The sequence below is a fragment of the Rhinoderma darwinii genome, chromosome 3, assembly GCF_050947455.1.
Source record: "Rhinoderma darwinii isolate aRhiDar2 chromosome 3, aRhiDar2.hap1, whole genome shotgun sequence".
Classification (NCBI taxonomy): Eukaryota; Metazoa; Chordata; class Amphibia; order Anura; family Rhinodermatidae; genus Rhinoderma; species Rhinoderma darwinii.
In genome coordinates this window covers 384,610,120-384,624,882 of record NC_134689.1, presented here as the reverse complement: position 1 = coordinate 384,624,882, position 14,763 = coordinate 384,610,120, and the positions used below count along the sequence as shown (strand labels likewise).

At 42.3% G+C, this 14,763-nt stretch overlaps 2 protein-coding genes across 2 annotated transcripts in view; one reads left to right on the top strand and one right to left on the bottom strand.

Annotated features, from left to right (window-relative positions):
* Window positions 1-11,128, bottom strand: part of RHOBTB2 (Rho related BTB domain containing 2) — a 67,816-nt gene extending 56,688 nt beyond the window's left edge. The window contains exons 1-2 of the mRNA XM_075858883.1: window positions 11,024-11,128; window positions 10,870-10,934 (exon numbers count right to left, since the gene is read on the bottom strand). Of these exons, the coding sequence (XP_075714998.1) occupies window positions 10,870-10,922 (53 nt within the window). The 5' untranslated portion in view covers window positions 10,923-10,934; window positions 11,024-11,128. The remainder of the gene's footprint in view (window positions 1-10,869; window positions 10,935-11,023) is intronic.
* A 215-nt stretch (window positions 11,129-11,343) lies between these two features.
* PEBP4 (phosphatidylethanolamine binding protein 4) overlaps window positions 11,344-14,763 on the top strand; it is a 120,882-nt gene continuing 117,462 nt past the window's right edge. Inside the window, exon 1 of the mRNA XM_075858880.1 lies at window positions 11,344-11,415. The gene's annotated coding sequence lies outside the window, so the exon portion shown is untranslated. The remainder of the gene's footprint in view (window positions 11,416-14,763) is intronic.

Below are 14,763 nucleotides of genomic sequence, written 5' to 3'. Positions count from 1 at the left end.
GTTCTTGGTAAGTATGAACAGCTTTTTTTATTCACAGGTTGATGTATATTGTGATCGGAATTCACTGTCGAGGGTGCTGAAAGAGTTACTGCCGATCAGTTAACTCTTTCAGCACCCTGGACAGTGACTGACGTCGACTAGCCTCATCTCTATGATGGCGGCTGCGCGAAAATCACGCAGCCGCGCATCATACACTGATGACACACGGAGCTGTCAAGTGCCTTTTGCGCACGCAAAACGCAGCGTTTTTTTGCATGCGCAAAACGCACACGCTCGTGTAAATGAGGCCTTAGTCTTATTTTAAATACAGATGTTTCTAGAAAAGCTAAGAGACAACCAAAAGGACTATCAATACAGATAACTGCAGGGAGTTGTCACCCAGTTTTGTACCTATATAAAAGTGGTGAATATATGGCAAAGCTGAAGCAGCACCCAGTTTTTCCAGCAACAGTTACAACTTGGAAACAGATGTAAGGAATCTTAAAATATTTTTCACAAGGGTAAAACTCAGGGACATTCATATTCCAGCAACATTTTTTGTAAAAATTCTAATTTAGGAAAAATGGCAGGTTTTGTGTGCCGTTTGTTGCGGAAAAAAATTGTGGCCAGATGTTAGCTGGAAGAAATGGGTAACTAGAGTCCTATGGGCCCCAGGGCTAATTTTGCACCTGCCCCCCCCCCCCTGCATGCTGCTCAGATGCACGGGCCCCAGTGGCGTTACATCTCAAAGACAACATACCCATAAGACAATTTTCTATGTATGATAATATACCTCTAAATTATACAGTCATAAAGTTACCACATAATACAACTATCCATTATACAAGGGACAAATATCAACATACTGTTACTGAACAAAATCCAGTATAGCAAGGCCAATATTACCAATGATACCACTATATAAAAAAAATACTGCCACATCATAATCACATATTACAAGCCACATAGTGACCAAATAAGAACACTATACTCTTACTGAATAATACCACCACACCATGACCACATAGTGACTGAATAATACCCCCATACTATTACTGAATAATACCACCACACCATAAACACATAGTAACTGAATAATACTGTTGATGAATAATACCACCACATCATAACCATATAGTGACTGAATAATACCCCCATACTGTTACTGAATAATACCACCACACCATAACCACATAGTGACTGAATAATACCGCCATACTGTTACTGAATAATACTGCCACACCATAACCACATAGTGACTGAATAATACTGTTATTGAATAATACCACCACATCATAACCATATAGTGACTGAATAATACCACTATACTGTTACTGAATAATACAACCACACCATAACCACATAGTGACTGAATAATACCCCCATACTGTTACTGAATAATACCACCACACCATAAACACATAGTAACTGAATAATACTGTTACTGAATAATACCACCACACCATAAACACATAGTAACTGAATAATACTGTTATTGAATAATACCACATACTGTTACTGAATAATACCGCCACACCATAACCACATAGTGACTGAATAATACCCCCATACTGTTACTGAATAATACCACCACACCATAAACACATAGTAACTGAATAATACTGTTACTGAATAATACCACCACACCATAACCACATAGTGACTGAATAATACCCCCATACTGTTACTGAATAATACTGCCACACCATAACCACATAGTGACTGAATAATACCACCATACTGTTACTGAATAATACCACCACACTATAAGCACATAGTGACTGAATAATACCCCCATACTGTTACTGAATAATACTGTCACACCATAACCACATAGTGGCTGAATAATACCCTCATACTGTTACTGAATAATACCACCACACCATAACCACATAGTGACTGAATAATACTCTTATTGAATAATACCACCATACTGTTACTGAATAATACCGTCACACCATAACCACATAGTGACTGAATAATACCCCCATACTGTTACTGAATAATACCACTACACCATAAACACATAGTGACGGAATAATACTGTTGCTGAATAATACCACCACACCATAACCACATAGTGACTGAATAATACTGTTACCAAATAATACTACCACATCATAACCACATAGTGACTGAATAATACTGTTACTGAATAATACCACCACACCATAACCAGATAGTGACTGAATAATACTGTTACTGAATAATACCACCACATCATAAACACAGTGACTGAATAATACCACCATACTGTTACTGAATAATACCACCACACTATGATCACATATTACCACCAAATAGTGACTGAATAATATCACCATACTGTTACTGAATAATACCGCCACACCATAACTACATATTACCACCACATAATGACTGAATAATACAATATACTGTCACTGAACAATACCTCCACACTATGATCACATATTACCACCACGTAGTGACTGAATAATACCACTATATTGTTACCGAATAACACCTCCACACCATGATCATATATTACCACCCCATAGTGACTGAATAATATCACTATATTGTTACTGAATAATACCGCCACACCATGACCACATATTACCACCACATAGTGACTGAATAATACCACTATATTGTTACTGAATAATACCGCCACACCCCAACCATATATTACCACCACATAGTGACTGAATAATAGCACTATATTGTTACTGAATAATACCGCCACACCATGACCACATATTACCACCACATAGTGACTGAATAATACCACTATATTGTTACTGAATAATACCACCGCACCATATACAAAGACCAATATTACCACCATAAAGTGGTAGATACCAGTTCTACACAGGTGCTCTTTAGAACATATAAGTAAATACAGTACAGTTACATCCAGTGACTTACAGGTGAAGTCTTCTTAGATTGGAGTCGTTCACTTTCCATTTTCTTCTTCATCCGGGCCAGACTGCAATGACGACTCCCTCTAGCCACAACTTGTCTCTGCAGAATTTGCAGCACAGACATCTTTGATTTTCCAGCATTCTTTCTACCTACTCCCAAACATTAATAGTGCCCCCTTTAGGCACTTTACTATAACAGTGCTCCTCTCAATGCCCCACACAGTAATAGTGCCCCCAAACAGTAATAGTGGCACCACACAGTAGTAATGCCCCTCTTTGTGCCCCCCAACAGTAGAAGTCCTGTTTTGTGCCGTATATAGTAGTTAGGTGCCCCTATATAGTAGTTAGGCCTTGCATATAGTAGATAGGCACCCCCATATACTAGTTAAACCTCCCATATAGTAGAAAGGTGCCCCCATATAGTAGATCGGTGTCCCCATATAATAGTTAGGCCCCTCATATAGTAGATAAGTGCCCCCATATAGTAGTTAAGATTCTCATATAGTAGTTAGGTGCCCCAATATAGTAGATAGGTGCCCTCATATAGTAGTTAGGCTCCCCATATAGTAAATAGGTGACCCTTATATAGTAGTGAGGTGTCCCCATATAGTACATAGGTACACTCATATAGTATATAGGTGCCCCCATATAGTAGTCAGGCTCCCCATATTGTAGATAGGTGACACTTATACAATAGTTAGGTTCCCCCATATAGTAGATAGCTGCCCCCATATAGTAGATAGGTGCCCCCATATGGGAGTTAGGCCCCCATAGAGTGTATAGGTGCCCCCATAAAGTAGTTAGGCCTCTCTTGAATTAAAACTGCCCCCTTTGTGCTGATAAAAAAAAAAGTAAACTCACCTAACCCTGTTCCCACAACAAGCTTCTTCTGAGTCTTCTGCCTGCTGCCAAGCACAGGTGGCACGATGCAGTGACGACATAACGCCAACATCCTCAGTGTCATCAGGAGCCGCTAGTGGGCCACAAGTCTAAAACAGCCTGTGGCTTTCCAGAGGTAGTAGTGGGGCAGAGAGCTAACGCCTCTCTGCTCCGCCATTGGAAAAGGAATTGACGCTCACATGGGGCCCGGAACAGGTGGGCCCACTACACCTTTTAGAACACACTACAAACATTGCATTTTATTAAGGGGCATTTTTTTTCTTATGTCTTGCGGTTTTTGACTCACTGCTGTTTTTTTAAATTGTAGCAAGGGTTGGTTTGGCATTTTTCCAGCGGTTTGTGGCGTTCTATACCCATCGACCTCTATAGTATTTTTTTCTATTAAAAAAAACCGCATGCGTCAATGTATGTTGCGGTTTTTTTATGGTGTTTTTTGCGGCATCCTTTCAGAATAAATTATGTGTTGCAAAGGAGAATCTTTGCATCACATAATCTTTGAATTACCAGATTTGCAATGTGAAAAAATGCCACATAAAAAAAATGCAAATGGTAGAACACACTATTTGCAAAAAATTTATGTACCATTTTACAAAAAGACTTAGTTATTTGTATAGTTCTTTGTGACTGACAGGCTAGATATTGCTTCGGTTGACAGAATAGCTAATTCCACTATGTGCAGACGACTGGCCCACTTTAACACTGTTTTTCGTCATCTTCTGATCTTATCAATCTCAGAAGTAGCTCAGTGACATTCTAAGACCTGCTGAACTAACAACCTGTTCTGACCGCCTGTCAACAATGGCGCTTTCCCCTGGGAGGCCCACCACAAGGTCACTATGAGCTGCTTGCACAAAGATTACATCTGAGCAGTACTAGAGAATGACCTCAGTTTACAAAATACCCTCAGCAATCAAAGTTTTGTCGGAATACAGGTCATGTGCTAGTGAAATGTATCGCTTTATCACTACATCACGTATGTGGCCTTCCCTAAACAAATAAATTCATACATCAGAAAATGTTACGTAACTTTGTTAATAAATTACTTATCTTCAAGTGTTCCTGAATTACAGCCTTATGCTCCAGAGCTTTATTCACAATTCTGCAGGCATCTGGGCCAATATCTTATTTCTTGCAGGTTTAGTGTCGGCATATATGTAGCTTGCTTTGGTGATTTGCTTCTTGGGAAGTGTAGTCCTTACACCAGACATTATGCAGCAATCTAAAGAAGGAAAAACAAACTCTTCCACTGCATTATAGGAGCTTATTTAAGCTGTCAGGGTTGTGTCTGACAACAAGCTTGTCGACTGTTTCCAATGACTACCAGCAAAATTATGAATGTACAGTAGCTCTGAACTACAATATAGTCTGTAACTTAGAATCAATATAAGACAAATAATGTAACGTATTTATAAAGTTTCTCAATTTTTTATGTAGATTAAATCTATATAAAAATCCCAAATTTTCTTCAAAGCTGGACATATGCTTTAGGCTAAGGCTTCATAGAGATTCCCACTATTTATGTAAACTGATGCGTAACTTCAATGTTTCCCTATGAAATAGAAACTTGTATGTTACCTATAAGAAACACATATTGGCGAGTAGCGGTAATGCAGCAATGTAATGGAGAATTACGGGCCGCTCTGTGTGGCAGTGGAGCCCCAACCTTAAAAAGGATGCTGTATGTCTCTTTGGAGGGACAACTTATGAAGCACGGTCATCTGAGATTTAGGAGCTCCTGTTGCCACCATGAATAGGAGATTTGAACCCCTCCTAACTTTTACATCGATGGTATGAAAATACCCTAAGAAGTCAGACATTTTCCCTCCCTTGGCTTCTTCTCATTATAGCAAAAAAATTAACTGCTTACAAGGTCGACCCAAGAATTTAGTCAATTGAATAAATGTCAGGAAAATTTTTCAGGTTCCAAATTTGCAGCCGTGGCCTTTTCCCACATCATGGAGGGGTATAAACAATTGTGGCTGAAAATGGCATAGACATGCAATATTTTGTACATCACGAAACTGGCCATCTAACGACACAATAGGTATGGCGCCCATTGCAGAGATTTCCTATCGTAGTTGTAAGATATGTCATTTTTGCTACACTTCATTTATTATGTGACATATGAATACAAGGTGTATTCTTCTCCGACAGGTACATGATGGAAGTTCTCACACATTCCTATCATACTTGTTGGAACAGAATGGTATGTCTATTACTGCTGCCCTTTATTACAGTATGCTATGCGCTATATCTCAATCAATGAACAATAATATAGTAGTTAAGCCAAATTCACAAATATATCTGTCAGCATTTCTGAGAAAAAAGCACTAAAAAAAAACTGATTTTACCCCCTCTGACTGTCACTTTAGGGCATTCACTAGGTTTTATTGAACCTACTTAGGTAACTTTTTTAGAGCATATAACTAAACACCCTAAGATTATGTTCACACAGAGTGTTTTCAGCCGTTTTTTAGGCCGTAAATACCCCTAAAATTGGCTGAAAAATCGGAAGCGGAACGCCTTCAAACATCTGCCCATTGATTTCAATGGGAAAAACGGTGTTCTGTTCTGATGAGACGTTTTTTACGCAGCCGTTTTTCAAAACGTCCACGAAAAAGAAGTGCATGTCACTTCTTCAGCAGTTTTTGGAACCGTTTTTCTAAGACTATATAGAAAAACAGCTCCAAAAAACGTGACTTTGAAAACAGCTCCGTATTTTTAGACCTAAGGGTATGTTCACACAGCCTATTTTCGGCCATTGTTCGGGCCGTAAACGCCCGTTTTTGACTCTGCGTGTGAACATACCCTAAGACTGAGATCTTTCTGGTGACATTATGACACCACCTGACTGATATTGTGTACTTCCTCTTTGTGCCACCTAACCAGCTTTGACCCTTCGAGGAATGGACTTCACTAGACCTCTGGCATCAAGATGCTAGCAGTAGATCTGTAAGTCCTGTAAGGCTCCATTCACACGAGCGTATCAGATTTACGCGGGTGAAAAACACGCGTGAATCTGGTCCGTGTGTGTTGCGTTATGCATCAGTGTGCTTTGCGAGTGGCATGCGTTATTCACGCACTCGCAAAGCACATCTTTATTTTTTATGATTGTTTTAAATTTAATTTTTGGGCAAATCACACACCACACGGATGTGCATCCATGTGCGGTGCGTGGTTTTAACGCACCCATTGACTTCAATGGGCGCCTAGGTGCGTGAAAACGCACCAATATAGGACATGCAGTGAGTTTCACGCAGCGGACTCTCGCTCTGTGAAAACTCACGCACGTGTGAAGGGCTCCATTGAAATCAATTGATCCGTGTGCTGCGTGTGATTTCCATGCGCAGCACACGGACGTTATTCACGTTTGTGTGAATGGGCCCTAAGTTGCGAATTGGATTAATTTTTCCAGCACATTCCACAGATGATCGATCTTGAACTCTTTGTCATGTTACTCAAACCATCACCGAACAATGTTTGCAATGTGGCAGGAGCATTATCCTGATGAGAGAGGGCACTGCCGTTAGAGAATACCGTTACTACAAAGGGGTGCACTTGTCTGCAACAATGTTTAGGTAGGTGGTACGTGTCATAGTAACATCCACATGAATGCCAGGACCAGGGTTTCCTAGAAGAACATCGCATCACACTGCTTCCGCCGGCTTGTGTTCTTCCCATAGTGCAACCTGGTGCCATCTCCTTCCCAGATAAGCGACGCACCCGGCCATCCACATGATGTAAAAGAAAACGTGATTCATCAGACAAGGCCATCTTCTGCCCTTGGTCCATGGTCAAGGCCTGATGCTCATGTTCCTATTGTAGGCGCTTTCAGTGGCGGACAGGGGTCAGCATGGGCACTCTGATTGGTCTGCGGTGCACTGTGTGCTCTGACACCTTTCTATCATAGTTACCATTACGTTTTTCAGCAATTTTTACTACAGTAGCTCTTCTGTGGAATCGGACCAGACGGGTTAGCCTTCGCTACGCAAGCGCATTAATGTTCCTTGGGCACACATGACCGTGTCGCTGGTTGTCCTTCCCTGGACAACTTTTAGTAGGTACTAACCACTGAATACCGGGAACACCCCACAAGATCTTCCATTTCGGAGATGCTCTGACCCAGTCATATAATCATTACAATTTGGCCCTTATCATAGTCGCTCAGATCCTTACACTTGTCCATTTTTCCTGTTTCCAACACATCAACGCATAATATCCCCCCCCCCCTGCCAGACGCCATTGTAACGAAATAATCAATGTTATTCACTTCACCTAAAAGTGCGGTAATTATAAAAGTGTGAAATGATCCACAATTAGATGAAAACCACGAAGAGAATGACTCATGTAAATACACTCTTATAAATAAATGAGAAGGGACACATCTAGTGACAGGTACAAACGGTAATTTAAATAAAATCAGCGGTAGATATACGGTGGATCTTCTCATTTGCTGAAACAGATTTTATAATCAGCTGAAAAGTATCACAGAAATCAACTTAAAGCGGTTGTCTCATGAAAGCAACATGTTTTTAAATAGAAGCCAGCTCGGCGATCACCTGATCACCGTGGATCCGGCTTCTCTAGCCCCAGGAATCAGCTCTGCGACCTCCCATACATTTCCCTTGCAGCAACTGTTGTAGTAGAAAGGGTCCTGGGGTGGAGACCCAGGGGCGTAGCTTGGAGGGGCTAGACGGATCATGTGCCCCAGGTGGATGCTAATGGAGTGCTAACAAGTCACTCTGTCTTAGCCAGGGTATTTAGATATGGGGTTAGGGTATCAAACTGAATATTTTCCTTTGAATTTTTAGGCTTATAGTTTAAAAAAAAAATGGTAACGTTTAGCTAATTTATTTTCTGATATCAATGTAGCGTTTCCCTAAAATATGCTTTTTATTTGCGACTGTCATTGTCTACCGGAAATTTTGATATATTACATGACTATTTTAGGGTAATTGAGTCAGGGCTAGCGTTACAACAATGATTAGTGGGGGGAGCTTTTTTTTCGGAGGGTGTATTTTGAGTCATTTTTATAAAAAAAAATATATTTTTTTTTACTCTTGTTCTATTATTATGGCCTCTTTCTCAAAGGTCAGAAAATACTTTTGGGGGACTTTATTTTTTCATTTTCTTTTTTTTACACTATACTTTTCCACTGTAACTAGGGCTGTACATCAGCCCCAGTTACCGGGGAGATCAGCCCTATTATAATGACTATTGTCACTGTTAGGACTGTGCTGGGTCTAGTAGACCCAGCAGCAGCCTCCCACTACCCGCATCCCGGCAATCATGTGACCAGTCACATGACCACCGGGACTGATAGAGGCCGCGCCAGCAACCTCTATTCTGTACACTGTCTTGAAATGACGATCAGGTTGAGAATCGTATTGCATATGGTGAGGTATGGGGGGCTTCTGAAATCCTTCTCTTGTCTCATGGGAGATGACAGTATCCATCCCCGGCTATAAAGGTCTGAAACCAGAAGATGCCTTGTCTACCATAGATGTACCTCATGGTGTTTGGACAGTTTTAGTACAATTTCTACAGTTGTGAATCTAAGAATTAGGCTGAAATCTACTATTTGTATAAATCCACATAAGTTTTCAGGAACAGCCTGGGAGTGGGAATTGTAGATGGTTATATTAACTTCAGTATTTAGGTATACATTAATAAAATATAATACCATTTTTTGCATGTTTGACAGTATCCTCACTAATCTTAGCCTATTTCTTCCAATTGTCTCCATTCCCCTCCCCTGTCCTTACTAACATATAAATGGACAGGTCACTGGCTCCAAACAAAATCAGTGCACTCATCCTCTGCTGCTGTCATTATTCCCATGTTCTGATTGGCTGTAGACGGTTCTATTGCCGATTACTTCACCTGTTGCTGCGATCATCCCCATCATCGGATTAGTTACAGGTTGTACTATATATGTTCAATTCAAAACAAGGTATATATTAAGACTGGTGAGAACGTCACAATTCTCCTCACTGTAGCCCCACCACAAGTCTTGGTTATACATCAAGGGAATCATGTGATGTAGTCATTTAACCATCGCAACTCACAAGGCAATGCATTTGCTATGGGATATGATAAAATACCACATATAGTGTTGCAAACGTCCCATTACCCATCACAAAAGGAACCTAAATGAACCTAATGTGCCAGTTATCAACGGCTGATCAAATTATATGAGCCAGGCAACCAACACGCCTAGTAGTTTGGGGCTGTTGGGGTGCCTAACTTTTTAGGTTGTTTTCTATTGAAATCTATGACTTCTTATTTTTGAGCCACTAAAAAAGTCAGCTTGAGCCCTGGAGTGGTTTGACTGGCCCCAAATACCTAAGGTAGTAGTAATTAGTGGTGTGCTACAAAAACATACAGGTTGTCCTATGTCGGAGCGGATACTTTTGAATGTATTTCTTTAATTTTTTTTTGTATTAAAACGATGTTTTTTTTTGTGTTTCTAAGAACTTTCTAAGCTATCGTCCTTTCTCAGCCGAATCCGTCAGTTCAGCTAAACTAACAGCTCGGCTGAGAGCGTGTCCTGTGTGTGTCTAATGCACAGAATCCACCTAATATCGATTGCATCTAAGTTCATGCACTTAGATGCGATAGTTATTAGGTAAATCCTGTTTATTAGTGACACGCAGAACCCGCTCTCAGCCTAGCCGCTAGTTCAGCTGAACTGACGGATTCGGCTGAGAGAGCATGATTTCACAAAAATTATGTGGTTTTACGAAAATTGAGGCAGAAGATGCATTTTAAACGACGTGTGAACCCAGTTTAAAGAGAACTTGTCAGCCCTCCATAATAGTGTTATTCCTCTATTATTCCTCCTGGAAATGTATAAATAAATTGACAACTAGGTGTCACCATTCCACTCTATCCAATCAGTGCTTGCAGAGTCGGACTGTATATTGACACAAACTTTTGACAAGGGGAATGGGGACAACCAGTTGTCAAATAATTCAAGCATTTCCAGGAGGAAAAACAGAGGAACGGAACAATGCAGAGTTATGATTCTCCGGGATGATTTTTCATAGGGAATACAAGTATTTACTAGAAAAGACGGAAATAAAAAATGTAGTAAAAAACTCACTCTTCATAATCAAAGTCTGTCACCTCCATCGACTCTCTCACCCCTTCCTCCATTTTCAAGGGGGTCTGTGTAAAGAAGAGGCAATCTGTCAGTAACACACAGCGCTCTATCCACCCAGGAGTCTGGATTGTTAGAATAGTTTTATACACTGTACCTGATTCTCCGTGGTGAGGATTCCAAGGTGACTACTGGACTTTTCAGGTCGTGCAAAACGTTGTCACCACTGCACAATTCTCTAAAGAACGCTGCCTTGTCCTGTTGGTCTACAGATGTATACAGGTGTGTACTGAAGCAAGGAGAATGACAGGTGTCTTGTATACAACCCCCCCCCCCCCCTGATTCCTCTAGACGTCATGCAGGTGGGAGTCTGGCAGTCTGACCAATGGACTTGAGTGGGTGTAGACAACCCCTATATCTAACCTGATCTACTACAATTCTCTGCACCGCACAACTATGCAGGACAGGGCTGAATGCCTTAGAGCCGTTTTGTTTTTACATCTTCCCTCCTGATCTACCCCCCAGAGGATTTCCTTATTCAGTACACAGGTGAATTAACCTCCTCGGACATAGACGTGAATTCCCTCGTAAGATAAGTTGTTTTTTCTGTGGGACTTTATAACACATAAATCTGCAGTGTTACGTTAGCTCCATGCTACCGCTGCCTGTGCGAGGGTCTAGGATAAGTTCACACGGTGCGGTCAAATCACGGTATGATTACCATAAAGTTGTGGAAATAAACCGGGTTTTGACTGTTCCATAGTTAATCATGACTTCTGATATTCAATTCATGAACCAGGCAGATCAGGATGAACGCTACTTTAGCACTTGCCCAGATAGGGGAGCTCTGCAATGCAACAAATTGTGGGAGGATACATAATAAGAAGGAAAAAAAGTAGTATCGGTTGCGTGCACCGAAAACCACACACCTGTGCAGTGGGAGCAAATGTTACAAATTAATCGTTAATGATCACATGATTTTGCAGGTAATACCATGTGGCTCCTGGAATAGCTCTTTAAGGCCTTATTTACATGAGCGTATTTCACGTCCATGATACGCGCGTGAAAATCACGCACGTCACACGGACCTATGTAAGTCAATGGGGCCATTCAGACATTCCGTGTTTTTCACGCAGGGTGTGTCCGCTTTGTGAAACTCACTGCATGTCCTATACTTGTGCGTTTTTGGCGCATCACGCACCGATTGAAGTCAATGGGTGCGTGAAAATCATGGACAGCACACGGACGCACATCCATGTGCTGTGCGTGATTCACGCAACAGTTGCTAAAGGAATGATTTTGAAAAAGAAAAACACCTCCTTCAGTTTATTTTGCTGACGTGAAACGCGTGACATACTGATGACATACGCGCGTAAAAACCGCAGACACGCACCATACACTGATGTCACATGGAACTGCAATGCAGGAAAAACGCGGCGTTTTTTACGCGCGCAAAACGGACACGTTCGTGTGAATAAGGCCTAAGGGTGGAACATACTGGGCGCATATACACTGTGGATTTTGCGCAACGGATTTCATTGTGGAAAATCTGTAGCGTAAGGCTGGATTCACACGAGCGTGTGCCTTTTGCGCAAGCAAAAAAACTCGGCGTTTTGCCTGCGCAAAAGGCACTTAACAGCTCCGTGTGGCATCAGCATATGATGCGCGTGGCATCAGCATATTATGACACTCCATTTGGATGTCTGTAAACAGAAAAGCACGTGGTGCTTTTCTGTTTCCATTCATCCTTTTGACAGCTGTTGCGCGAATCACGCTGTTCGCACGGAAGTGCTTCCGTGTGACATGCGTGGTTTTCACGCACCCATTGACTTCAATGAATGCGTGATGCGCGAAAAACGCTGAAAGAACGGGCATGTCGTGACTTTTACGCAGCGGACCAACGCTGCGTAAAAATCACGCACATGTCTGCACGGCCCCATAGACTAATACAGGTCCGTGCGACGCGCGTGAAAATCACACGCGTTGCACGGACGTATATCCCGTTCGTCTGAATAAGCCCTTATACAGTAGCAGTAGAGTGGATGAGATTTGAACAAACACAGCAGTAAAGATCTGAAAAGAAGCCGCTCATAAATGGACCCGCGGTGCGGTCTTTTAATCTGCAACATGTCAATATTTGCAGTGGAATCGCTGCTCCTTTGTTGAGGGCTTTCCCCATAAATTCAACGGGGAGGTACAACCCGCGACAAAAAGCCATGTGTTGCAACTTTTGCAGCAAAAATCGCAAATGAGGAAAAAAAAGCTTTTTTTCATTTAAAATTAATAAAAAAAGCTTATATTTGCCCCCGGCTGTAGTCCTCTGTTTTGAGTGCAGCCCAACCTCATGGGATAACATTTCGTCCATGTGACTGCTGCAGCCAATCATAGGCTGGTGCGGTTTTTTTGGACGGAATTCCATGCGGTTTCCAGGACGGATACGCTGTGTACTTTTACGCAGCGTATCTGCCCTGTGTGTTCCTACCCTAAAGCAGATTTGTCATACTATGCCGCCCCATTGGGTCATGCAAATTGTGTATTTTATTGCAGTCTAAGGCCTCATTCACACGACAGGCTTTCCCGGCCGGGTGCCGGCCGTTCATAAATCGGCCGGCACCCGGCTGCATTAGGAATAATAGACCCCTAATGGGGCTATTCACACGACCGATTTTTTGACGGCCGGGAAAACCGGCCGTCAAAAAATGGGACATGCTCTATTTATTTGAAGTTTATGGGGCCGGGTAATGCACGGCCATCACCGGAATGTGTCCCGAGTGATGGCCGGGTTTTCCGTCGCTTGCGCTCTATCTCCTCCTCACAGTGCAGAGTGCATGTGAGGAGGAGGAGTTGATGCCATTCGGAAGAATGGCTGTACGCTGTACACTGTGTGGCAGGGCCGGGGTGTACAGCAGGTGGAAGGGAGCGCTGCGCTGGCTCCCTTCCCCTGCTTGATGTCTCTGTCCATATCTGGGCAGTGACATCAGGGGAAACTCCTGAAGCGGAATCCCCGAACACATGGGTATTCCCCTTCAGGAGTTGCCGCTGATGTCACTGTCCAGATCTGCCCGGCCCGGAACGGATGCAAAACTTTATGCAAACCGGCCGGGCAAAATGGCCGATTTTACCGGCCGACACTCGGGCTCGGGCGGGACGCTGTCGTGTGAACCCAGCCTTGGCTATGTACGTAGAGGGTGGATACACTGCGTAAAAGCACACAGCGTATACGCCCTAGTCGCCGCAGGGAATTCCGTCTGAAAAACCAAACCAAATTGGGGTGCAGTTTTTCTGCCGGAATGTCCGTTGCCAAAGTCCTGCAAAGATAAAAATAAAATGGATTTACATACCATGGCGACGCGTCCCTCTGACGTCCTGCATCCTGGCCTTCGAAGATGATTTTTCATCCCATGTGACTTCTGTAACCTGTGATTGGCTGCAGCGGTCGGTCACATGGGATGAAACGTCATCCCAGGAGTCCGGCCTGGACGAAGAAGCACAGAATTCTGGGTAAGTATAAGATTATTTTTTTTCTGAGATGCGATTTTTGCGGCGGAATCGCAGCTTTTCCGCTGCAAAAATCGCTACATCTGCTATTTGTTGCGGTTTTTACCTCCCCATTGAATTTAATAGGGAAAACCCACAACAAAAAAACAGCGATTACGCAAATACAATTGACATGCTGCGTTTTAAAAAAACACACCCCAGGTCAATTTCTGAGCGGGTTTTCCGCTTATCATTTACACAGCGTGTGGATGAGATTTCTTCATCCATTCTGCTGTTAGGGTATGTTCACACGCACTAATTACGGACGTAATTCAGGCGTTTTTGCCCCAAATTACGTCCGAAAATAGCGCCTCAATAGCGTTGACAAACATCTGCCCATTGAAAGCAATGGGCAGACGT